The 25,439-nt window shown below is 39.3% G+C and overlaps 1 protein-coding gene across 1 annotated transcript in view; it reads right to left on the reverse strand.

Moving 5' to 3' along the window:
- The window catches only part of KDM4C (lysine demethylase 4C), a 328,521-nt gene that overhangs the window by 221,758 nt on the left and 81,324 nt on the right, over positions 1 to 25,439 (reverse strand). Inside the window, exons 6-8 of the mRNA XM_081103409.1 lie at positions 22,637 to 22,686; positions 13,592 to 13,695; positions 6,783 to 6,920 (exon numbers count right to left, since the gene is read on the reverse strand). Coding sequence (XP_080959535.1) covers positions 6,783 to 6,920; positions 13,592 to 13,695; positions 22,637 to 22,686 — 292 coding nt within the window. The remainder of the gene's footprint in view (positions 1 to 6,782; positions 6,921 to 13,591; positions 13,696 to 22,636; positions 22,687 to 25,439) is intronic.

A 25,439-nucleotide genomic window follows, 5' to 3' on the forward strand; every position in this document is an offset into this window, starting at 1 on the left:
ACAGGGCAATAGCTGACAAAATAAGTGTCCATTGGCTTTAACAAACCAAATGGAAACAAATGCCAGAAAGAACATGGGGCCACCTGGTGTCAACTTCAACTTACCTAGGACAGGATAATTTTGAATCTTCAGGAATCTTGAAAGTGATGCCACAAATTACATACTATTTAATCCAACTCATCCAGGAAGATGACTTCAGGAAATACAGGGCACTGGGACCCAACCATCTGCCTCCAAACCCAGCCTCACCATCCTCATTTTGTGCATTACCCCAACTCCCCGAGTTCGAGATGGGGACTAGTAGAGCAAAGAAGGCATCCATCCAATTGTCTCTGAATCAGCACCATCAGTTACATGTATGAAGTGCCCTGGACAAGGCCTGGCATGTCGTGAACAACCAATGGCAAGTACTATTACTCTCAAACTATATGAACGTAAAATGGCTTAAAGACAAATTAATCTTTTTCAAGGGCATGTAAGTTACTAAAAAAGCCAATTTACTTTCTTAAGGTAATAACATAAATGAAAGCCTCAAAAACATATTACCACGATTTCAGGTTAGCAACTAAATGTCAGTGTCACAAACCATATACCCACTTACATTTAAATCCTATAATCCAGCCAAATTTAAGTTAGCAATAAATAAAATCCGGCTCCCTTGCTCTGAGCCCCCTGATATCTCTCCTGCAGACACAATATATGCCAATCAATGATCGTTCTAGTCTACTACAGGAAGTCTCTGATTTTCTGAATACCACAATTCTACACTTAATCGGAGCAAAATAGGGACAAATGTGAATATTTTCTATCTAAATACTAACTCCCTAGCTGGAGTACAGCTCCTAAGAACATGAATTCTTATACTACCTTTTTTCTACATAATATCATCTATTCTTCCTTTGAAGCTCTGTAGAAAGGACAACAAAGAGCCCTGGATAGCACTGTTGTACAGTAGCACCAGGGCCCAGGAAACAGAAACAAAGTAGAGGTAAAAAGAGAAAATGAAGAATATAAAATCTCCATGGCTCACAAAGTTTATATTATACATGTATTATCACACACTTAAATTAGAATGCCAAGAACTGGTAAATGAGCAATGTGCAAAATAGTCTATATTTTCTTTCCTTCACAAGCCACAAGAATAAAGAAATACCACTCTACTAGTGTTTTGTGATGTAAAGCATATTAAAGTATAACCTAGTGTCACCATTAAAATGATTCCTGATGGTTTTATTAAATACTGCCCAAGATTAAAGGTTTTTTGGGAAGGATGCAACCTGATTTTTTTAAAAAAAGAAGCAAATTTAATTTTACAGAAGGATTGAAATACAAAATAGAATGAGCCCATATCGTGGTTTTTGTATGCGAGACAATCTAATAGTTGAAATCCCTTCCAGATGAAAGGGAAATCAATTTCAAAATTCTATCATCTCTTTTTAAACTTGTTGAAATGTTTGAGGACTCGAACATCAGAATGCTTTAAAATTAGATTGTGAGGTAACACTCCTGGAGTGTAATTTTTCAACTTTTTGGCATATAATATTAATAGAGTATCACTTAAGGTAAAATTAATGCAAAATAAGAGAGAGAGCATGTTGGAGTCACCAACTATTACCTCTCCTTCCAAGAAGATAGCATTACTTATCATGCTGTAGATAAGTGTCTCACACGGCACACACTGTCATAAATACACTAACTTCTGATAGTGTAGGCTAGACATGACTGTCCCCAAGACAATGATTCTTTTTTACTAAAGAAAATCGTACAGTAAATAACTTTTCTTCCCTTTGAGACAAGCACAGCGCTTGAGGCTGCTGCAACACAACAACAAAATATCTTCACAAATGTCTCCAAACAGTCAAGCTGAAAATCTAAGCCAAAGTTTCATTTAACAGCCTGTCAGTTTTTTGATGTGAAGCTAATGAATGCAGTGGCAAACAAATCCATCAAACCTAACATCAAAACAACTGCACTTCATCCCACCAAACGGAACAATGAAATACAACCCGCAGGCCAGCTCTTTGATCCAACCCAGGCAGGAAGCAGCCCTGTGTGCCACCACATAATCATGGACTCCATCTCAGCACAGAAGGAAAGACTACTCCACACAAACGGAAAACATTCACCTCGACTATGCACCAATACCTCATTTCAATTGTTAAGCTATGTTACATATTTTTAAATCTCTACTAGAAAAAGAAATATATATATATATATATATATATATATATATATATATATATATATATATATAGCACTTCACTCTAGATTACTATTAAAATGCCTAAAATAAGTAACAGGATAGCATGTTCCACTCAGAACACAACTTTACAAATGGAGGTTTGTAAAAGCCCTCTACTCTTTTTTTTTTTTTTTTTAACATTTTATTGATTTTTTACAGAGAGGAAGGGAGAGGGTTAGAGAATTAGAAACATCAATGAGCAAGAAACATCGATCAGCTGCCTCCTGCACACTCCCTCCTGGGAATGTGCCTGCAACCCAGGTACATGCCCTTGACCGGAATCAAACCTGGGACCCTTGAATCCACAGGCTGACGCTCTATCCACTGACCCAAACCGGTCAGGGCAACCCTCTACTCTTTATGAAGTCTCCTTGAAGACAAAGACTACACATCTTTCTCCTTCGTACACATGCATGCGGCACAGTTTCTGGGCAGAGGAGGAACTCGCTGAGCACTCTCCAAGCCCAGCTCGGCCTGAGCCAGCAGGCAAATGGGCATGTGGCTATCCTGAACATCCCCCTCAAAGTTTTCAGTGAAAATCTTACCTCTGATTAACAAAATGGGGGAAATTACATAGCTGCCTTGTTAAGTAAGTGTGTCCCCTTAAGACAGAACTTCTGATCTGCAGTATCATGCAGGACTTGCTATGTTCTGTGATATCATGCAGGATTTGCTATGCTATATTTTGTAGGTCAAGGAAAGAGAGTGCTGAATTATCCTCACGTAGGAGAGGAAGAGGAGCAAGAGGAAGAATAAGAGCCTGGGGCATTAGCAGAGATTTTCAGAAACAGGGATAGTCAAATTAAGTTCGTTTCAAGGCTATGAGGTCAATGTCTCCTCATGCCCACCTCTGCCCGTTTTCTGAGAGTCTTCTCCACAACCACGGCATAAAACAGCCTTCTGTGAGACAAGGCAGTTTGGGTAGATATGAATACACCAAAAGGCAGTGAAATAGTCACATAATTATTGTTTTTGTTGTTGTTGCTGTTATCTAGTTGAGAACAGAAAACATCCAGGAATTTGCTAAAATTTGGAAAACAGCTATTTGGGCTTAGCACAAATAACGGAATGGGAGTTCCAGTCAATGTTAGCCATTTCTTGAACAAATATCACATACCAATAGGTCAGTAATAGAGTCAAAAGAAACCCACAGAAATCCCCACCCCCCCCCCATGCTACTCCAGAGAAGCCAACAACAAAGGAAGCGGTCCTTGATCCCTTGCCAGCGCCACCTCCACTCTCACTTTGCTCTCATCCTCCAAGTGATAAATTCACAGAAACATGCATGGCGCCCGCACACAGCAGACAAGCACTCTGAGAATAAATAGAGCTTCCTTCAATAGCAGCCACCTGAATGGACTGAAAAGGTCCTATTAACCCAAGTCTGCAGGCCCTTGAACAGAGACCATCAATATATCAGTGAACCTGGGGATTATCTTTTCAAAACCTAGTAGATTTTTTAAATAAAAATTAGTCTTCTGTAGCAGTTCTTTTCCAAGTCATGAAATCAGAGATGCTGGTTTGTAATATATTAAATATAATCAGTGGAGACCCCACATTAATTAATTTTTGCTGCACCACAGATACTATATGAGATGCTTTTATATACTCAAATCAAATACGTGACAGGGGAAGCAGATGTCATCCCCCAGTGCTTAAACCATGAAAAAGTATGCCATTGCTTTTCAAATTATCCCTCCCAAATGCACAATTCACCATCACTTATGACAAATAACTGTTTTTTTAATAGTTATCATTTAGGATAAATTGAAGAAGGCAAAGAATTAAGACAAATTTGGTCATCTTCAAAGCTAACTGCCCTTTAAGCGCAATCCATAATTCCCCAGCAAACACAAAAACTAATACCAAGTCACTAATTTTCAAAGATTAAAAACTACATGTGTGTCTACACACACATGCTTGCACACATACACACACACACATGCACACAGTAATTTCATAAGGCTGCCAAAAGAAACAGACCTGGAAATCAATAAAAATATATATCAAATAAATTATATAAAAGACACCAAAATCTGCACAAAACACTCCAGCACAGCACACTTTAATGGAAGAGAACTTATTAACTGAGAATAGTCAAGAAAACATTATCATTGAGGAATATAATTTAAGAATGTATAAGGGTGTTTCAGTGAGAATTTTAAAATTGTATCCATTACAAGTTTAGTTTCCTGTTTTTAAGCAAAATAACTAAAATTATTTACATGATTCAAAGTAGGTTCTTATTATATCACCATGTCAGTTATTCATTGGAACTCTCTGTGGTAAGCAGAATGCCTAGATCCCCATGTCCGAAATGCTGAAATCTGTAGCTATCATTTTACATGACGAAAGGGACTTTGTAGATTGCTTGCTCTGAAATGTAGAGAACCACAGGCAAGATGCTGAGAGAGGCCTCTAGCAGCAAAGACCCAGCTGACAGACAAGAAGGAAAAGGGAACTCAGTCCCACACTGCAGGAGCTGATTCCGCCAACAACCTGACAACAAGGAAGTGGGTTCCTCACCAGCCTCCAGTAAGGAACACAGGCACACAAGCACCTTAACTTTCCGCTTGGTGACCTCTAACCTACAGAACGATGAGACAGCACATGGGCATTGTTTTAAATCACTAATTTTATGGTAATTTGCTACAGCAGCAATAGAAAAAGACTATGTTCTCAGAGTAGCAGCACCTCACCAAAAATAAGGGACAAGTTGAGACAACACCTAAAAATATATACAATTACAACAGTTTTAAATTAACTGCCCAAAATGCATTATAACCATTGAATATTGCATACCTAGTAAAATACCCAGAACCAAGATAGTCATATGTTTGACTAAACTGAAAGCTATAAATCAACACAGCGTGGGTGCATATAAACATACCTGAGGTTTTTTCCCCTCACAACAAATCTATGGGGTAGAGAGGTATTTGTACTTTACATAGGAAGAAACAAAAAGAATAAATTACTTTCCTATGTTACATGGGTAGGTAGAAGAAGAAAAGTTGGGCCTCAGATCCCTGTCTCCTCCACCACAGTCTACTGCTTCTTAACCCCACAATTCTAGGTTCCAAAAGCTGAGATTTCAGAAAGGATCACTATTGACCTCTCTGACTTGGTCACACTCCACTCCACATCCTCACGAAAATGTGGACACATTTCAGCCTTGGGGAGAAGCTATTTTGGTTAATACCTTCAACTAGATCTGAAACATAGTAAACAAACACCAACTAATTTTTTCTGGCAACTCTGAACAGCTGAGATAGCTGACTTACTACCACAATGATTAAAGATGCAAACTATAAAATAGCAAACCTTGTTTTAACCTCGAGGCTATGACACTGTTTCAATGCAGATACTAGCATTACATTTATGCAAAACAACACTGCAGTAGCTAGCCAAGGTACATACACACTGAGTTTTCTATTTTTTATTAGGTTTATTGTAATAGGCAGGATGGGTAATGGGAAGAAATAGTTCAGTTCTGTTCCTTTCTAAATTACCCCTCATAAATAGAAATTACTCAGAACAGAAAAAGTCTTCTAATAACAGGAGCTTTCTTTTATGTCATGAATTCATTCAAATGCTTCCTGAGCTGCCAAAGGGCTATACTGTTATTTAAATATATTATGCAATTTCTAAATACACATATAAATTAAACCTGGAGTCATCTGTCCTGCATATATTTGCATCCAAGTTTTATCAATGTACAATGAATAATATTCACTTGTGCCATGCAGTGGCCATGGTAAGGACATGTAAGCTGTGTGTATCATTTTCCATTAAATCTATGTTGATTTTGCATACTCTATAAAACACAATTTCATTAACAAGCTGCCCTCTGCCAGCCTGCACCTTTGCTTTAAAAGGCACAGGAAAGACAGCAACCTAATGGAAGCTACCATCACTTTGAAGGTGTCCTCTATTTAATGCCACTGAGGGAAATTAATTAAATTTTATAGAAGTTGTTGCTTATGAATGAAAATATACAGTATGTAAAACTAAACTAAATATGCTGGGCGGAAGATGCAAAATTTTATTCCAAATTTAACATGAAGATATATTTCTTATTCTACATTACTTTTAAGAATTCATTTCGGCACTAAGGTAAGTTTTAATCATTCCTTCTTATCATTCTTCCTCAACTTGTTACAATTTTACCAGACACTTTTCTTCTGCGAATAGTTGTTTTTTAAGCCATGGACTAAACTTTAGCATGGAGTTCAGTCATAAAGCCACACAGGGAGCCACTGGAAAAATCTCACAAAAAAACAATTGGTGGCCTTAAGAGAGAAGCAAACATCAGTTGCATAAAATTACCTCTCAAGGTAAATTATTTCACATTAATTTCAAAAGAGACAAATATAGCTACAAATGGTAATACAGCCTGTGTAAAATAAATATATTTAGTCTGAAATAAATTATCATGGTGAGAGGTCAAACACAACTGCTACAAACAAGTGATCTTAGCTTTCTCGCTACACTAACCAGAATACACATTTAATTTATGCTTTATTTCTGAGGCATAACTTACCAATTTAGCAACTTTCCCATAGTCAATCCATCTGACAGTAGCAAAATTTGTAGATTCTGCACAGTTGAAACCATGATTAAAACCAGCATGGTAGCCATATGGGAACGTGATCATAAATTCTCCAGCCTCCTGGGTGATCTGCAGGGTAGAAAACATATAATATTTTCCAATTATAAGACTTCCCAAATTGTGAATACTAGTAAAATATATTTCCTAGAAAAAATACAGGAAAAAATGCCATGAAATCAGAGCTGTGTACCAGTATTTAAAAAGTCCCTGCAAACCCTTTACTTAATTCTTTAATAGTTCTTCAGAAAACTTTCCAAAGACTTTTCTAAACTGGGTTTAGTTCAATCATTCAATCCATAATCAAAGATATCTATTTTATATGAAAACATCTGTTATTCTAATAAATTTGTTCATATAATCAAGCAGTGTGTATATTTTATTATTTATACATATGTATATATAGAGGCCTGGCGCATGAAATTCCTAGGCCTAGCCTGTGATCAGGGCCATCTTCCCTGGCTGCCTGCAGCCAGCCCCGCCACCAACTGCCACCCACCCTATTCCCCATTTGCCATCGGGTGATCGGAGCCTGCGGGCTAGGGGGAGGAACTGAGAGGTCAGCCTTTCTGCACACTCACCGGCCCACCCCTACCCCCCGCCACTGGTTGCCTTCTGTGTGTGGGGAGACTGGTGGGGCGGAGGCCTCAGTCTGGACCACCCGCATCCCCCACCACCCATCCCCAGTTCCCTGTTCAGAGCCTGCTGGCCAGGGAAAAGGACCAAGAGGTGGTCAGTGCATCTCATAGTGACTGGTCAAGCAGTCGTCCTGGTCGTTCCACTGTTAGGGTCAATTTGCATATTATCCTTTAATTATATAGGATAATTTTTTTTTTTTATTTCAGAGAGGAAGGGAGAGATAGAAACATCAATGATGAGTGAGAATCATTGATCGGCTGCCTCCTGCACACACCCCAATAGGGATTGAGCCCACAATCCGGGGATATGCCCTTGACCAGAATCAAACCCAGGGCCCTTCAGTCCGCAGGCCAACGCTCTATTCACTGAATCAAACCAGCTAGGGTGTATTTTATTATTTTTTAAATTTTGCATTGTTGGAGTTATATTAGGACATATCATAACTGACATTTTTCAAGTTAGAGCTACAAAAACTTTGATAGTGGATGTTGAGGAGGCTTCATTATAAATTCCTATTGCTAAAGAGTTTGTGGTATTCACCAAATTATCCTATCTAATAAAAGAGAAACATGGTAATTAGCCATACGTCCGCTACCCTTCCCATTGGCTAATCAGGGCAATATGCAAATTAACTGCCAGCCAAGATGGCGGCCGGCAGCTAGGCAGCTTGAAGCAAACATGAGGCTTGCTTGCTTCAGTGACGGAGTACTCCAACGTTCCCCGCCTGCCACTGCCGGCCTCTGAGCTTGCAGTTTGAAACATTGTTACAAATATAGAAGCTAAACAAAACCCCAGAAACCTGCTTTCAGTCAGCCGGGATCTCAGAGCTGGAGTTGAAACAGTGTTTCGATTATAGAACCCAAACAGACCAGATACCTGTTTTCAGCAGCCAAGGCCTCAGAGTTGGAGACAAGCCTCAGAGCTAAAGCTGGCCCAGAATTAAAAAAAGAAAAGAAAAAAAGGAGCGGTTGGGAGCTTCAGTCACCTGCCAACCTGAAAACAGCCCTCAGCCCCTCACCCAGATTGGCCAGACACCCCAGTGGGGACCCCACCCTGAAGGGTGTGTGACCAGCTGCAAACAGCCATCATCCCCTCACCCAGGCTGGCCAGGCACCCCAGTGGGGACCCCCACCCTGATCCAGGACACCCTTCAGGGCAAACCAGCCGGCCCCCACCGGTGCACCAGGCCTCTATCCTATATAGTAAAAGGGTAATATGCCTCCCAGCACCGGGATCGGCGGAGCCACAAGGCCTCCCGGCACCGGGATCAGCGTGACAGGGGGCAGCGCCCAAACCCCCTGATCGCCCTGCGGCTGTGTGTGTGACAGGGGGCGGGACCACAACCTTCCTACCTGCCCTGCTCTGTTCATGACAGGGGAAGGCGCCCCAACCCCCTGATCAGCCCTGCTCTGTGCCTGATAGGGGGGAGCTCCCCAACCCCCTGATGGGCCCTGCTCTGTGGGTGATAGAGGGTGGCGCCCCAACCACCCCCCGACGGGCCCTGCTGTGTGTGTAACGGGGTAGAGCCATAACCTCCCCATCAGCCCTGCCCTGAGTGTGACAGGGTGCAGCACCCCAACACCCTGATCCGCCCTGCTCTGTGTGTGACAGGGGGCTGTGCCCCAACTCCCCTATCGGCCCTACTCTGTGAGTGACAGGGGGGAGCTCCCCAACCCCCTGATGGGCCCTGCTCTGTGAGTGACAGGGGGCAGCGCCCCAACCCTGATTGACCCTACTCTGTGCGTGACAGGGGTGGCGCCGCAACCTCCCCATCGACCCTGCCTTGAGTATGACAGGGGATGGTGCCCCAACCCCCCAATCGGCCCTACCCTGAGCATGACTGAGGATGGCATCGCAACCTCGCAATCTGCCCTGCTCTGTGCATGACAGGGGGCGGCGCCCCAACTTCCCAATCGGCCCTGCTCTGTACCCGACCAGGGGCTGTACCTAGGGATTGGGCCTGCCCTCTGCCACCTGTGAGCAGGCCTAAGCCAGCAGGTCATTATCTCCAGAGGAGTCCCAGACTGCGAGAGGGCACAGGCCGGGCTGAGGGACCCCCCTCCCCACCCCCCCGCCCCCGGGCACAAATTTTTGTGCACCGGGCCTCTAGTTCTTTTATAATACTTAGAGACACATCTACTGGTTGTCTCCTGCTAGCACCCCGGAGCCAGGAATCGAGCCTGCAACCAAGGCACGTGCCCTTGACCAGAATAGAACCCGCAATCCTTCAGTCCGTGAGCTGAAGCTCTATTCATTGAGCCAAATTGGCCAGGGTCAAAGTTCTTTGGTTTTTTTTAATTGGCCTACTCTAAAATATATTGTCAAGTTTATTGCTCTCTAGTTCACTCAGTCTCCATGGTTCATTTCAGTCCTTAAGGTTGAGAAATGAATATATGGGTATGTACATGTGTGTAAATATACAAGAGACACATTGTATAAATAAAGGTGTTCACACTACAATTGACTTGCCAGTTTAGGAATGCTAAAACTTTGTGTGTGGGAGATGTTCTTTCCAAACAATTCTGAAATTTAGTTCATCATCCCCTACCCCCGATAGCCCAGCAGGTGTCCTATTGCAGTGAGCAGCAACTCAGCTGCCACCTGGCAGGGAGAGAGAGAATGGCTTATCAATGTTCAGCATGGCTCCAGTCCCATCATTCTGAGCCACATAAGAACAAAGCCTGATTCTCTCCTTTCCCGATCTCACTGAATCTCATTAATTATAATTGTGCTTGGAAACTAGGCACTTCCTTGTAACTATGTGATAAAAGAAAATTCACCCTGCCCAACTATTTCTAACCCTATAAAGATGCCTCTGTAAAATTTCTAGAAAAATGGCAGTCACAACCAACATATAAGGCCAATTTACTGCCTCTCTGTAATAAACTGATAATAATTTTTAAACGTACAGGGGAAAAAAAGAATGAGTCCCTTTCATTATAAGGCTAGGAGCCCGGCCGCGCGATTTGAAATCACAGGGCCCTGCCTTGACACCGGAACCTCTCCACGCAGAGCTCCAGCGCCTGGCCCAGCGCCCACACCCTCTGGCCTTCTCTGGCTGCTTCAAGCCCCGCCCTCAGTCCCTCCAGTAGCCTCCGGCTGGTCCCATCTTCTCTGGGCGCCTCCCAGCTTCCACCTGTCTCCAGAGCAAGGCGGCGGCTCCGCCCCATCGTGGCACCAGAGGAGAGCATGGAAGCCTCCTGCCTGCTGCTCTGTGCTCCTTCCCCTGGCAGGTGGGCTGCGGGGCACTGAGTGTGAGCGGTGGGTGGGAAGGACTGGTGAGGGGGGCGCTATGCGCTCTCACCCCTGCCCTCCTTGGCACAGGATGGTCCCGCCTCCTCTGGGCGCCTCCCCGCTTCCACCCGTCTGGGGAGCAATGCCCCAAGTAATATGCTAATGACCTGGTCATTACCCCTTACAGCATATTGACATTAGCATATTAGCTCTTTATTAGTATAGATTAAACAACCACTGTAATTCCATATCATGAAAAAAGTCCAATAAGGGTAATACACATAATCTAAAAGTAGACATTAGCTATTTTTTCAATATGCTTTTTCACATATATGTATAAATACATTGAAAGAAGGGAAAAAATATTACTCCAACTGTGAAATGATAGTCTAAGAAAGAGGGCTGAATTGAGGAGGAAGAGTACTTTACTATGTAATATACACTATGCAAAGTCCTTCATATGCAGATCAGCCATTTTCAAGCAGTGTGCCACAAGAATTTTTAAAACATGCATCACCTGACTATTTAGTCAGGGGCACTGACCTCTTTTCCCTTAGACCCGTGGTCAGCAAACTGGCTCGCGAGCCACATGCGGCTCTTTGGCCCCTTGAGTGTGGCTCTTCCTAATCCTTAGGAGTACCCTAATTAAGTTAATAACAATGTACCTACCTATATAGTTTAAGTTTAAAAATTTTGGCTCTCAAAAGAAATTTCAATTGTTGTACTGCTGATATTTGGCTCTGTTGACTAATGAGTTTGCCGACCACTGCCTTAGATTATCAAATGAAAAATTGACAAGAGCCAATACAACAATAGCCATCCAGTGTGAATGAATCAAAATTATAGCTTTTTTTTTTTTTTTTTGGTCAGATTGGCAATAAACATTTTTTGGTGTGCCACAGAATTTTAATAATTAGTTTATGTGTGCCATGAGATTTAAAAAAAAGGTTGAAAAATGCTGATATAGATGATCTCTTTTGATCCTCATAATGGTCCTATTAAGTAGTACTATTATTATCCCATTTTCTCAATAAAGAAAATGAGGCTCAGAAAAACTGTGTAATTTACCCTAGTGACAGAATCAGGAATGAACTTGGAAACTCTGGCCCATGTTACATTATCATCATCAGAGAATAAGTTCCTTGAGGAGCACAGAGTCATGCATCACACCATTCATCAAGGTGAAAAAGGGGAGTGGCAGTATTTCATAGGAAAAACAATTGTCAATCAGCCCTCTTGCCATGGTGTCTCACCATCTGAGAATAATCATCCTGTCACTTCCCGCAGAAGTGAGAAAATGCCCCATCCTCAAAAGACCAGATAAGGGCCTGACACAACTAGTAATGTACCGAGTAGTATGTAGGAAGCCAGAGCCTAGAAAGGGGTGCAGGTTGCCTACCACCTACCCCAGAGATTGGCAAGGACCTACAAGCCCCAAAGCCCTCCATCCTGGGAAAATGAACCAATCCCTCAGTCCTGCTACTTTACATAACCCCTCTCCAAAGAACAGCTCAATCAATTCCTATCACCAGCCCTAAACCCAACAGAGGTTTGTGTGTCTTGGGGGACTCTAGTCCACTCCTCCTCAGTCTTCTAATATTCAAACGTAAATAAAAGTACCCAATCAAGCTTATTCCAACCACATAAAGGAAACACTAGTGTGTCTGAGACTGAAAAAACCCAGTGCCCAGAGGTGTCTGCAAGTAAGACAATGCCCCAAAGTAACCATGGGCCCTCTGGGACACAGCCTCTGACCTCTATGATGCAACAGTGCTGTACCCCACCACTAGCCCCTCTCCACACCATGGGCGTTCCCACCGTGCACATCTCGGAGCCCTGCTTTTTGTCATGGGCAGAAGTATGTCAGTAAACCAGAGGTGAGAGCATCCTCATCACAGACAAGTATGCGTCATGGTGACTGCCGCAAAGACAGTTTGTGGGAAGTGGGGCCACCTCAAATCACAGAAAGATTCTTGGAATTTGCAAAAATTCTACTTCAAACAAAGCAAAGCAGGGCAGGGGACGGGGGGGCGAAGGGGATTTTAAGGGCCTGAGATTAAAAAGAAGTAAAGATTTAGTCACAAGTGAAAAGCTTCTAAGGTAGAAAATAGCAAGGATTATGGGAAGAAATTCAAACAAAAAATGAAGACGAGAGTGGAACTATTTTTTAATGTTTTTTCAAGTAGCTAAGGACTTAATCCTCCTCCAACTGAGAGAGAGCTTTTATTTATCTGGTCAAAAGCTATTTTCATGTCATCTTCTTCACATAAAAATGCTCATGTTCTGTAATAATTCTGACCCAATACCTACCAACGGACACAAAGAAAGAGAGCTCTAGCAGGCACAGAGTCTTACAGAACTTAATCTTTAGCAATACTTCCAAGAAGCAATATCTGATTATTAAATCATCAGGCAATTTTATCCTTAATGAAATCTCAATTGTACTATTTCCAAATGTGTCTAGAAGCAACATACTGGTACCATAATCACTGATTCTAACCAACCAAACTGCTAATAATAACTGCTCTGAATTCTTTTTTTCTTTTTTTTTAAAGAGACAAATTATATTGCTCATATAAAAGACTTCAATGTAAAAGTGCTACATCTTATTTTGTCAAATATGTTACATCTTATTATCAGTAGTTATAAGTAAACTATAATAGCATGAAGTCTCTAGTAAATGTATCCTGAAATAAAAGTAACTTCAAATTACTATTTAGATAATTGTTATAAAACATGAATCTGAATTTTTCTCCCCACATCCTAAAAATCCTACCTGAGGTCAAAGCTATATTATTTATGTTAAATTTGCCTCAAATACAAATACTACACACAAAAGTTGAATTTGTTAAAGAATGATATTAATATACCTTATCAAAGGGAATACCATACTTCTTCAACACTGAGGGAGATATCAGCGTCATCTTGTGGCGAAGAAATGCATCACACCCTTGAAAACTGCTTGGGAAAAAACCTAAATGGAAATAATATAAGCATTCAGCAATGTATAAATTAAGATAAAATTTCAGATAGTTTTTTTAAGTTTTGTACTTCTTACAAAATGACAGCGTTATGCAAATATAGACCACTCTACAAAAAAAAACAAAAAAAAAAAACAGCTCATACTAAAAATTAGTCAGAATTCTTAAAAATTAATACATACATACTTATATCACCAAAGGTTAACCTCACAAAAAGATCTACCAAGAGGTGTTTTAATAACATATAAAATTACTAAGCCTGAAAATTTTTCAATTTGTAACATATTTAAATTCAACCTGCCTAATATCTGACTAATAAACAAAATATTAAGGGAGGTTAGCAAAGGTAAATGTGTTTTAATAGAGGAATCTCTCATTTTAGACTCTTGGAAGTTGATCATTCAAGAAGCACTTGTCCCAATGCACGGCATACAGTAAACACAGAGCAGTTTCCCACCTTTCTTTGTTTCTTTCTGATCAATTTTAAACAGTTTAACTTCTACTAATTTCCTAATCAACTTACTGTCCAGCATCAGTCAAATACTTGGAAACCCACCTCTCCAACCTTATGGGAGTAGAGCTTTGAGGAGGCCTTTACATGAGAAAGCTAAACATGCAGCAACCCTTTTTTCTACAGTGTCTTACAAATCAAACCACAGTTGTTTTTCTCATTGCTGACTTCAACCCTGCAGTTCTGTCTGAGGCAGACTCTCATTAACTCAGTTACGCAGCTAGGAGAAAATGAATATGCTTGGTGCCCTGCTCTTTCCCTTCTTTACTCAGAGGGAAAACTACCATCTGAGTAGAGTGGACAAGCAAGAAGGGAAAGAGAAGAGAAACATGGAAAAGACAGAAGAATCACAGAGAAAGAACCCAGAGGAAAACAGAACTCATCAGGAAAACATGTGCAATGTTTACAAGTAAAGTGGTTCATGATCTTAACTCCCTTACCACCAAAATGAAGATAAAACCACTGAAAATGTTACTTATCTAACTCTGTGGCTCACTATGTGCAAACAGGTAAAAAATGTGACCACTTTGACAAAAGAATGATCAGAACTCATTAACTAATCTTGTACCATTTTAATCTCTTAGAATAGTGGGGTTCTACAGGAATATTTTTAATGTAAATAAGCCTTAATTGATGCCACCATTGAGTGTGTGAGGCCACAGATCATCAAAAGGAAACAAATCAAACAGCCAGGAAAGAGCCATTGGGGTATAAGGAACCACCTGCAAAAAGCAGTACAATCTGCTTAAGCATCTGCACCTGGATTTTTAAAAAGAAAAATAGAAATATAAAAAAAAAATACATGCCAACAAAAACATCAGAAATACTGTCATTTTCTACAATGCCAATGGGAATAAAAGGAATGATTTTGTTTCATACGGTCACTTGATGCAGTCCTCTATTTATGGTTAACATTCATAATACATAAATGGAAGATAAAGTATATGGCAAATAAGCAACCTTCGAAAGAATGCAAACCTCAGTGAATGGAGAGAAAGTACCACATGGATGGAATGGTCACATGTACACAACACAATGTCCTGAGGCCTACATCACAGCGTAAAGGACAGCAGGGAGGTCCCCACGCGCTAAACCCATGGAAACACTTTAATAATATGATTTAAATGGATCTATCAAACTTTTCAAATCTGTAGCTTTGTGTAGCTCTAAATGAATTACATTTTAAATTAAAATCAATGCAGAAAAGGGAGTCTATTTAATTTTCCTTTGCTATGGATTTGTAATCAGGACCTGAACAATGTGGTGACTGGTCATAAGTGAATTTAAATTGGAAAATCATTGAAGGAAGGTAATTTGCAGTATATTAAGAACTTCACATTGTTTCAGAATTTATATTTACAACAGGCTATCAGAATTATATTTTATATCACCCTGGAAAAATTCATGAACAGCACAAATTATATACAAAGCATGTATGTCAAAATGAATTTTACCTCAAAACACCTGCAGGAATACATGGATCATACCCACCCTCACTCCACAGTCCATGAAAATTATTTTATTCAACATATACACAAGCCAATACAACCAGAATATGATTAAACATAATGTGATAATATATTTTAAAACTCCAAAGTAGCCCAGCTGAGGTGGCTCTCCTCTCTCTCTTCTCTTCTCTTCTCTTCTCTTCTCTTCTCTTCTCTTCTCTCTCTCTTTCTCTCTTTCTCTCTCTCATCCTCTGCATCTCCCTCTCCTTCTCCCTCACCACCTCCACCTCTGCCTCTCCCTCTCTCTAGGCATGTCCTTGGGTGAGGATTATTTAAAAAAAAAAAAAATCACTGGTTACTGCCCTGGCCAGCTAGGTTGTGGGTTCGATCCTTAGTCAGGGTGGTGTGTATGGTAAGCAAACTGATCAATGTTTCTCACTCACATCGATGTCTCTGTCTCTCTCTTCTCTCCCTCTCATCAATAAAAACATCCTCAGGTGAGGATTTTTTTTTTTAAAAGAAGTCAATGGGCCCTAGCCGGTTTGGCCCAGTGGATAAAGCATCGGCCTGCGGACTGAAGGGTCCTGGGTTCGATTCCAGTCAAGGGCACGTACCTCAATTGCAGGCTCCTCCCCAGCCCGGGCCCTGGTCAGGGCGCATGCAGGAGGCAACCAATCGATGTTTCTCTCACATCAATATTTCTGTCTTTCCCTCTCTCTAAAAATCAATGGAAAAATATCTCCGTGAGGAACAGAAGGAGAAGGAAGAGGAGGAAGGAGGGGGGGGGGGAGGAGGAGGGGGGAGAGGAGGAGGGGGAGGAGGAGAAGTAGTCAATGGTTACTAAACCTTAAAAATCATCTCATTCCCTTAGGCCTTGTTACCCAAATCAAGCAGTGCTGTTCACAAGTAACAAACTTCTCCCCCATAAAAGACTTCTAAAAATCAAGTACAGCTAGGGTTAAACTATGTTGATTCATGTTTTACTTTGAATTCACCTATAGGTTCTTCCATATTTTCTCTAACTCTGCTGTTTGGAAATTAAATATGAAATTTTAGTCTGAATTCCGAATTACTCACAAATGGGTTTCAATGTAAAAATCCTAAAAAGATCAAACTGAGAAGATAATCAGTTATTTCACATTCCAAGCTATGGAGACTAGTCTTATTCCCCCCATACCAACTCCTCTCTACAAGTAACACATTGGTTTCTATGACAGTAGACCAATGAGTTCTCAATAAAATGATATCTAATTTGGGGGTGAAAAAATCTGAAAGAACTGTTTGGAAATAAAACTGCATTTCTACTAAACTATTAAATAGTAAGAACACATACTTTCCATTTTAAATAAACATTCAAAAATTAGAACAACTGAAATATTGCATAGAATTCATGGAACAAGCGGCTCTGTTGGTTGGAGTGGCCTCTGGTGTACAGAGGGTCGTGGGTGTGATTGCCAGTCAGGGCACACACCCGGGATGAGGGTTCGATTCCCGGTCTGGGCATACGGATGTTTCTCACATCCATGCTTCTCTCCCTGTCCCTTCTTCTCTCTCTAAAATCAATAATAATAATAAACATTTAGAAAATAAAGTCAATAAAAAATATATCCTCAGGTGAGGATTTAAAAAAAAAAAAAAGAATTCATGGAACAAAATAGTTTAAACATTTATTCCAAGAAGAATCAACTCTTGTGAGGAGAGCACCCAAGAGAAAGGGAAGAGCAATAACATCAAGTTACAATAGACTACTCAGAAAGTTGCTTTTTTGAGTCTATAGCTTGTTTATATCATCTTCAAAGATGGGACACTGCTATCTGTCAATTCCCTAACAAAATAAAGTCAATATGTGTTTTTTTCTTTTTTTTAAGATATTATACAGTGGTAAGCAAGCAAAGGTGGTCTTTCAATCCAAGCATTTTAGAGAGATGAAGGCTGTAATACTAAGGAATATATACTCCAGAGATCCCAATAGAGCCCTGAAACCCTAAAAGCACCCCACAACCACCTTTGGTGAGACTGCCATGGTACTGCTAGGAGTTGTGCAGCACGGGGAAGTATAGAATCACGTAAGCCCTCCCAAGGACCGGGACATATCCAAGATTGCCCTGTATTTAGTGTAAAACTGCTCATATGTAAGAAGCACTATTCTAAGTGACAGAAACGAGATAGAAAAGTCTACATATTATATAATTCACTTTTATGACATTCTAGGGACAGAAATCAGATTAGTGGCTGCCAGTGGCTTGGGGGAGGGATTCGTGAAAAGGACATAAGATAACTTTATCAGGATACTATTATATATCTCAGTAATGGTGGTAGTTACTACACTATTGCATATATTGTCAAAACTCAATAAACAGTATATTCAAAGGGGATGGCTTGTACTGTAAGTGCATTTTACCTCAATCAATCTGATCCCCCCAAAAATCATTACATTTTTAAATTGTGTTAGAAACAGAACAGATTTGTTCTAAAAATAGTGCGTTCTTTCTATCAGAGAAAAATTTTTCCAAATTGTCAACTGGTTTACACTTTCTAATATGTTAGCTATTACTAAAAAAAATTCTTTTAAAATCCCAACCCCATATGACAAACACAAACACATGCTGAGGCTATTAAATCACCAAAGTTTCAAAAATTAAAAAGATTGGGAAAAGATTCAAAAATTGAAGTTTAGTATCAGTTTCTATGGGTATATTAACAATAGTTTGGAGAAGCTGAAATTAGTTATTAATCACTTAGGAAAAAAAGGAAGAAAAGAAAAGAAACAGGAGGGAGGAAATATGGAGAAACAAATAATAAGGGGGGGAATACAGAAAAAGGCTATGGAAGGATTGCTTCTGTGAGAAATACTTTTTAGATAGCATCTATACCTGAAAGCTTATTAATGGAATAAGCCAATGAGCTACATTACGTGGGAAGAAGCCTGGTCATTTTATCCACATTCCTGCATAAGAGGTCAACATTAGGTGCTGAAGCTAGAGTTGGCCTCTCCATGCTTCCTCCCGTTCATGGAACAAGTAGTTACTCAGGCCTGGTAGAAAATTACCACACTGCAGGCTTCACTCAGCTCCAAGTGTCCATAATCCATCAACATCTCTACTGGTAGAGATACAGCCCCATTGAGTTCTGCAGGAGGACGGCCAAGAGGAGTCACTATTTGTCTTGGTATCAAGAAGGACGGTGGTTCTGCCCAATGTAACAGGTATGTGGGTCCATTACATATGGTTTTTACTGCATCCTGAGGTCACTTTGCTTCAGTTCCCGCTTCCCCCCGCCCTGCCCGCTTGAATGGACAGATGGACCACACATACACAGGTCACCAGGACTCCCCAGGCTATGCACTTGGGGCTCAAACAGGTCACAGTCAAACTAACCAGGATTTCCCTAGGCCAGCTTCACCCTGCAGAATCAAAGAATTCTCAGTTTCCTCCCAAGGTAATTCCTCCCTGCGAGCTGGCATTCCCTTCCTGAGTTCTTCCTCCCCACTCCCTACTGCCACTTCTCAGAACTGTATTTCATCCCACATTCAAATTCTACTAGCTTGGTGTACATTATATATTACCATCCAACGTCTAAAATTCTACTAAGGCAGAAACATAGCTGACTAAAAATATTCAGAAATCTAAACACAGACAATGACATCTAATATCAAATGATGAGGAAATTAACTTTAGGGATTGTCTCACCACTCTTAATGCAGCTCAACTGACAATGAGATGAAAACAAACACCATGACACACCACATATTGTTGAGGCATGAAATACGCAGAAAGGCAGATGATATATCATTGGACTTCTTCATTTTTTATGGCTTAAGGGGAACCTTAAAATTGATTGTTTATAATCAGAGGTATTTTATTTATTAACCTTTTAAAACCAGAAATTTTAATATAATATTTTCAGACTATCATCTAAATCAAGCTTAGAAAATAATGTATTTACCAATTTGAGAACTTGCAAAAGTACATTTTCCTAATTCCAACACAGAGGTATGAGAACAGGTCAATTTCAAATATGTTCACAGAATTAAAAATGACTTCATTATTGCTGCTCTTCTAATCTCGATAGCATCTCTTTTGGAACAAACCTTTTTTTAAGGGATTTGACAGAAATGCACAAATATGCCCAATTTTGAATATAATTTGAGAGAATCCACAGACTGCCTACATCCCACCACAGATGCTGGTCTACCTCCTGGGATAAGGATCCCAGCACATAAGAATAAGAATCTGCTCCACAGGCTTACAGTCAAGATTCCTAGTCATTTAAACACATAAACATACACCCCCCAAAGGTAACTATTTTAAAAAACCATGAACTAAATTAATCCTTCCTAATAATGATTCTTCTGTTCCGTTTTGCTGAATATTGTTCTTTTAATAAAGTCAAAACTAAAACACCTGTTGCAAGTAAACATAAGGACCTAAAATAATTTATTCAGTTCTAACATCCTGTCATTTAAAACAAGATTTCTACTGATCATTCACACTTCTAAAATCAGCTGCACAAAGTCCTAACTCATATATTCTTTCCCCAGTAACCAAAATTTGGACCAAAGTAAGTCATCTTTAATTTTTCTTAAATATAGGCATGTTATTCACAATAAGAAATCAATGGAATTCAGTCCTGCACAAAAGATTTTAGCCATTCCCAATTGTCTTTAATCCATATTTTGCTTAACTTAATAGAAGAGCAAAGATATTCTCTCCTTTCTAAAATGGATGAGATTTAGACATTCTAAAAACTGGAAATCTTCAAAACTGTCACTTATGATTTAACATTATACCTCTATTCTACTTTATACTTTCCATTCAATTGTATCAAACCAAAATTAGAAAGAATGCAATAGCACTACAGGTGAACATAGCAAGTATAAAAATTGCAAAAATTCACTGGAGATTTTTTATTACATTTATGTCTACATAATATTGAAAAAAAACCTGTATAAATGAGAAAGCGGCTAAAGAGCAAAATCAAACTCCTGGCTTTATTAGGTGCAGGCCTAATGTCTTTCAGATAAAATATTTATAGGTGCCACAGTCAATCAAGATTTCAACAGGAACCGAAGATGAAAGCATTCATGCATAAAAGGCAAGTGTGATAATTATGATATGGAGACAAGATAATGGAAAGCATCCGAGGCCACTTTTCACTTTGTGTATCAAGTGCTGCCTTGACCCAGACATCCTGCAATGCGCCATCACATTTACTGTTACTTTATCATTTTAATTACTTAGCAGAATTCAATTAATTTGGCTGGCATGTAGTCAGAAGATGGGAATCCTTCACTATCTTACAGGGTCTTTTCCCTGTGTCATTTCTAAAAATAATGCTGCAAAACAGATTTGAATAAACATGCAGCTGAGTATAAAATTCTTGTCCATCCTTCAAGTTTATTAACCTCTTACTGATTAAAGAAATGGCACCTATTTTCCTGGAATGTCATTTTCAGATAGATTATGTCAAAGTGGTGACAGATTCTAGCCAAAATTTCAGAATGACTCTATACTGTAAAGTTTACACCAGCTCCACTTTAAAATTCTCAGGGTGCAAGTAGAAAATAGTGGGATAATTACTACAGAGGATAGTTCCGCATGCAGATTTAGCACAAAGTTCCCTGCCTATGTATTTAAGGATTACAGGAATCATTTTCTAAGCTGTGTTCTACATAATCTGTTATCCAGAACTAGAATTCATCTACCTTAGCATTCATGAAAATAGTCCTCAACAAAGTTCAAGGTTACAATTACGTTGCTATTATTACTATAATGTATTACGTTATAAAAACACTAAGGCTTTGTAGTTATTACTTGCCAAAATTATAATAATGTTTCTTACAAATGTGACATGTAACTGTTCTTTCTAATTCTCTTATAATTTGGAGGAAAGTAATTTTCAGATGTTATTAACAATTTCTCTTCAGAACTGTCAAGTCAAAGAATGCAGTTTCTCAGTAAGCCCATTTCCTTATTAAAAGAAAGCTACATACAGCAGGGACGAAATTCCTTTCATACTAGAAGGCAAACCTAACATTCCAATGAAACTTAGATTAGTACCCGACTAAAGGGCAATATTCACTGAGGATTTAATCCTGAATAAAGACCGAACATCTTATGTTTAGTTGTCACTCAATAAAACTTCACTTTCCCCTGGAAATAAGTCACTCAGCCTTGGTAAGGGTGACTAGCAGAACAGATGATGAGGCTGGCAGGAGGTGACTCTGATTCTTCTCCCTTGTATAAGCAGATGAGGGCAAGGTTGCCTGGTATATCTTTAAGACAGAGAAGAAAAAAGGGAAGGTGCTATCTGCCAACACAAGTGAACACAAAGTAAAACCATCAGTAAGCGTCCCAGAAATAACTATGGATAAAGCCAAAAGGTAATAAGATAATAATTCAAGTTCAAGTAAAGAATGTTTAAATTTGCCAGTCTAAGAAGACACACATTCTCACACTCATCCAGTAACCTGGGACCATTCATCTTCATATTTCCATAAGGGCAGTCCCAGGCCAAGGGTGCCAAATGAGAACTGGGAGTCAGAAGTCCCCTTTGGTGAAATGATCTGGCAACATAAAAAGTATTCATAAAAAGTATTCGTAAAACACCCTTAGATGTGGCATCGGTACACTTTGGAATTTATCTCAAGGATGTAACTTAAAAGAAGGAAAAATATTATCGACACAATGATGTTAATACATTATATAAAAGAGAAAAATATTGGAAATAACCAAGATAGTCATATGCAGTCACTTGATGAAATACTAAGCAGCCAACTAAAATAACCATGAATATTATGCAACCAAGAAAACTATGCATACATTAATGTGAAAAAAGTTTAAAATTATTCAATGAGAAGCATTTAAAAGCCAATAACTTAAAAAGAATAAAATTAACTTATTGACATTCTATACTGTAAAAAACCCTCAAAAACTATGAACCTATCTGGATGAGAAGCACAGAAAGCAAGTTTACCTTGAGCTAGTCGTTCAAGTCGTTTCCCATGCTCCGGGGGTATTGCATACCTAAAATTTTAAACATAAATGAAGATTTTAGGTTTATAACTGTTCAGCTACTTCCTAAGATATCTACTCCTAAATAATGTCACGTAAAAAAAATTCAATAACAAAATATACTTAGATGAACTGAGTAGAGATCAGAAGAACAATCACAGAGTCATATCCCTTAGACAAAGGACAGAGGAAAAATAAACTCTTAAGTCACTGATTTCAATGCTAGGCTCACCATCCCAACCACATTTGAAAGATTAGGGAACAAAGGCCCAAACTGCTTAGTCAGGAGGCAGCTAGCCACTGCACGGAGACTAGACCTCTCTCCCAACACTCATAGCAACCCAGAAATCCAGGGCTTTTTTTGGTTGTATGTAATTTCTTTATTGATTAAGATATGTGTCCTTATCCCCCCATTACCCCCTCCCCCGAACCCCCCACTTATGCCCTCACCCCCCTGTCGTCTGTGTCCATTGGTTAGGCTTATATGCAAGCATACAAGTCCTTTCATTGCTTTTAAAATGTTTTTATTGACAAGCAGCAAAGAACACAAAATTATTACAGCAACATTTGGATTTTTACCAAACCTTTCTATTGTACTTTTGAGTAGACTTTAAATTTTTTTAAAAATCATCAGCCATAAAAAGGCAGCTATTATTTATGTCATGATTATGTGACTTCTAAAATCTTGATTATAGAAAAATAATTTTTCATCCTTGAAGAACAGAAATATTCATTTCTATTTCCTGGTGTTCTCAAAAGTGAAGTACCTGAATTTATTTTCGGTAAACTTAATAAATTTTAAAACAATGATCTCACAATATACTACACAAATACTAAATTTTATAGGCAGTCTAATGAGGAAAATTAAGGATATTAAAAATAAAGTTAAATGATCATTTCATGTTTTAAATAAAAACATGTTATTCCCAAGGCCTACATTTGCTGTTTACTAGCCCAACTTACTTTTAAGTTCAAGTTACTTTTTACTAAAATAACTTTTCTAATTTTACTGAACACCACACTTGGTTGCATTTAAAGCTACTGATAACATATGCAAAAGTTAATTGGATCCGATGCAACTAGGCAATTCTCTGAAAGAAAATTCAACCATATATCCTGTTCCTAAAGGCACCACTAATGAAATTATTCCAACTGAATTGGGAAGATAAAATTTCAGCATAACGAAATGACAATCAGTGTATATTTACAGTCACTTCTTATTACTTTTTAATCCCTGGTTTATATCACTATATATATCCAGAAAAAAAAACCACATATAATATAATATAATATATACATTTATATATTTATATAAAATCACCCATGTTCAAAGGCTGTTAAATCATGTTATCTACCCATATCTTCAGGAAAAAATCACTTCTACTGTCGTGGTAAACAACCTGCTTCCCTATTTATAATGGTCTGGCCCTCTAGCGACTTCAGGGCAAAATTATAGCTAATTTGCCTACAAACATCAGGTGGTCATTATAATCTGGCTACTTAGTGTATGTGCCCCAGACAGGAGGGTCACCTCCCCCATAACATACATACACACACTCATACACTGCCTCAACTTCCTGATCAGTTCAAATGTCTATTTCAATCAAAACTTACTCTCTCCCAAGATTTAAGCATCTCACAGGACTCCACATTTTTAGCATGGTCTCCCCATTTTGCCCTGCCTTCTCTTCATTCCTCCTATATAGTACCCAGGGCTGTAATGCATACAATCCACAGGCTTGGGGTGCTTAATTTCCACTTAAATGGCATGGGGTGGGGGGATCTAATTTCCCAATATAACTGCGCTAATAATTTAATTCCAATGATTGTTGCAGCCAGCACTAAAAATTATCATCTAATTATTTAATTTAAAAAATGAGTAATAAATAAAAGTCAACCAGAAAAAGGTTCCAATTTCATAAGAATATGTAAATATTTTTCATGAAAATAATTTTAAAAATCATTATCAGACTACATTTGAACAGAATGCTCTGAATTAAGGGCAGAAAAGCCCTTTAAAAACCCTGAATTACTAGTATGCTTTCAAAAAGTTTGAAATCCTGCTGCTCTGATAACATCCAAAGTGTTGTTCATTTCTTTGTGGAAACACTAAACAATTCTCAATAATTTTTTTAATTATAGCATAAAAATACTGCCTGCCTACCCACCCCTGTGACACTTCGACACCAGCATTTGAACATGATTAGCTCTTCTGCCTAAATACAGGGTGGAGCAAAAGTGGGTTTATAATTGTATGTGAAACAGAGCTCGCTCTTGTACTATTATTTATTAACTAGTTGTGGGGAGCCAATATAGGGTTAAGCCTCGGACTGACCTGTTGGCAAAGTCACAAACAGGTCTTCCGAGTCTTAACAAAATCCGAGAGGTGGCCACTGATTTACACGCGCTATCATTTAAAAAATAAAAAAGGGGGAATTTGCCAGAAGCCGGTCCATCCTTGCTGCTTGACACAGTCGCTGCAGGGAAGAAACATCTGTACAGCATATGTTTCAAGGGACCTGGGGTATATGGCATACTGTTCTTAATATGTTTGCTCCCCTTCTTAGCGCTATGTGTTTAAAGCAAGGTCACCTCTCCGGGAAAGGTTGCTTCCCCAGGTGGGGATTTTTCCCTGGAGTTAGGGATTAATAGGACTAAGGAAGGGAATCAGAAAAACCCCTTAACTAAGTGCCAGGCGGGTGGTTAATCACTTTAACTATGAACAACCTTGGAATGGAGCTAACAAACGCCCTAACCCAGGAGTC

The sequence above is a fragment of the Myotis nattereri genome (genome assembly GCF_964212035.1).
Source record: "Myotis nattereri genome assembly, chromosome: 12".
Classification (NCBI taxonomy): Eukaryota; Metazoa; Chordata; class Mammalia; order Chiroptera; family Vespertilionidae; genus Myotis; species Myotis nattereri.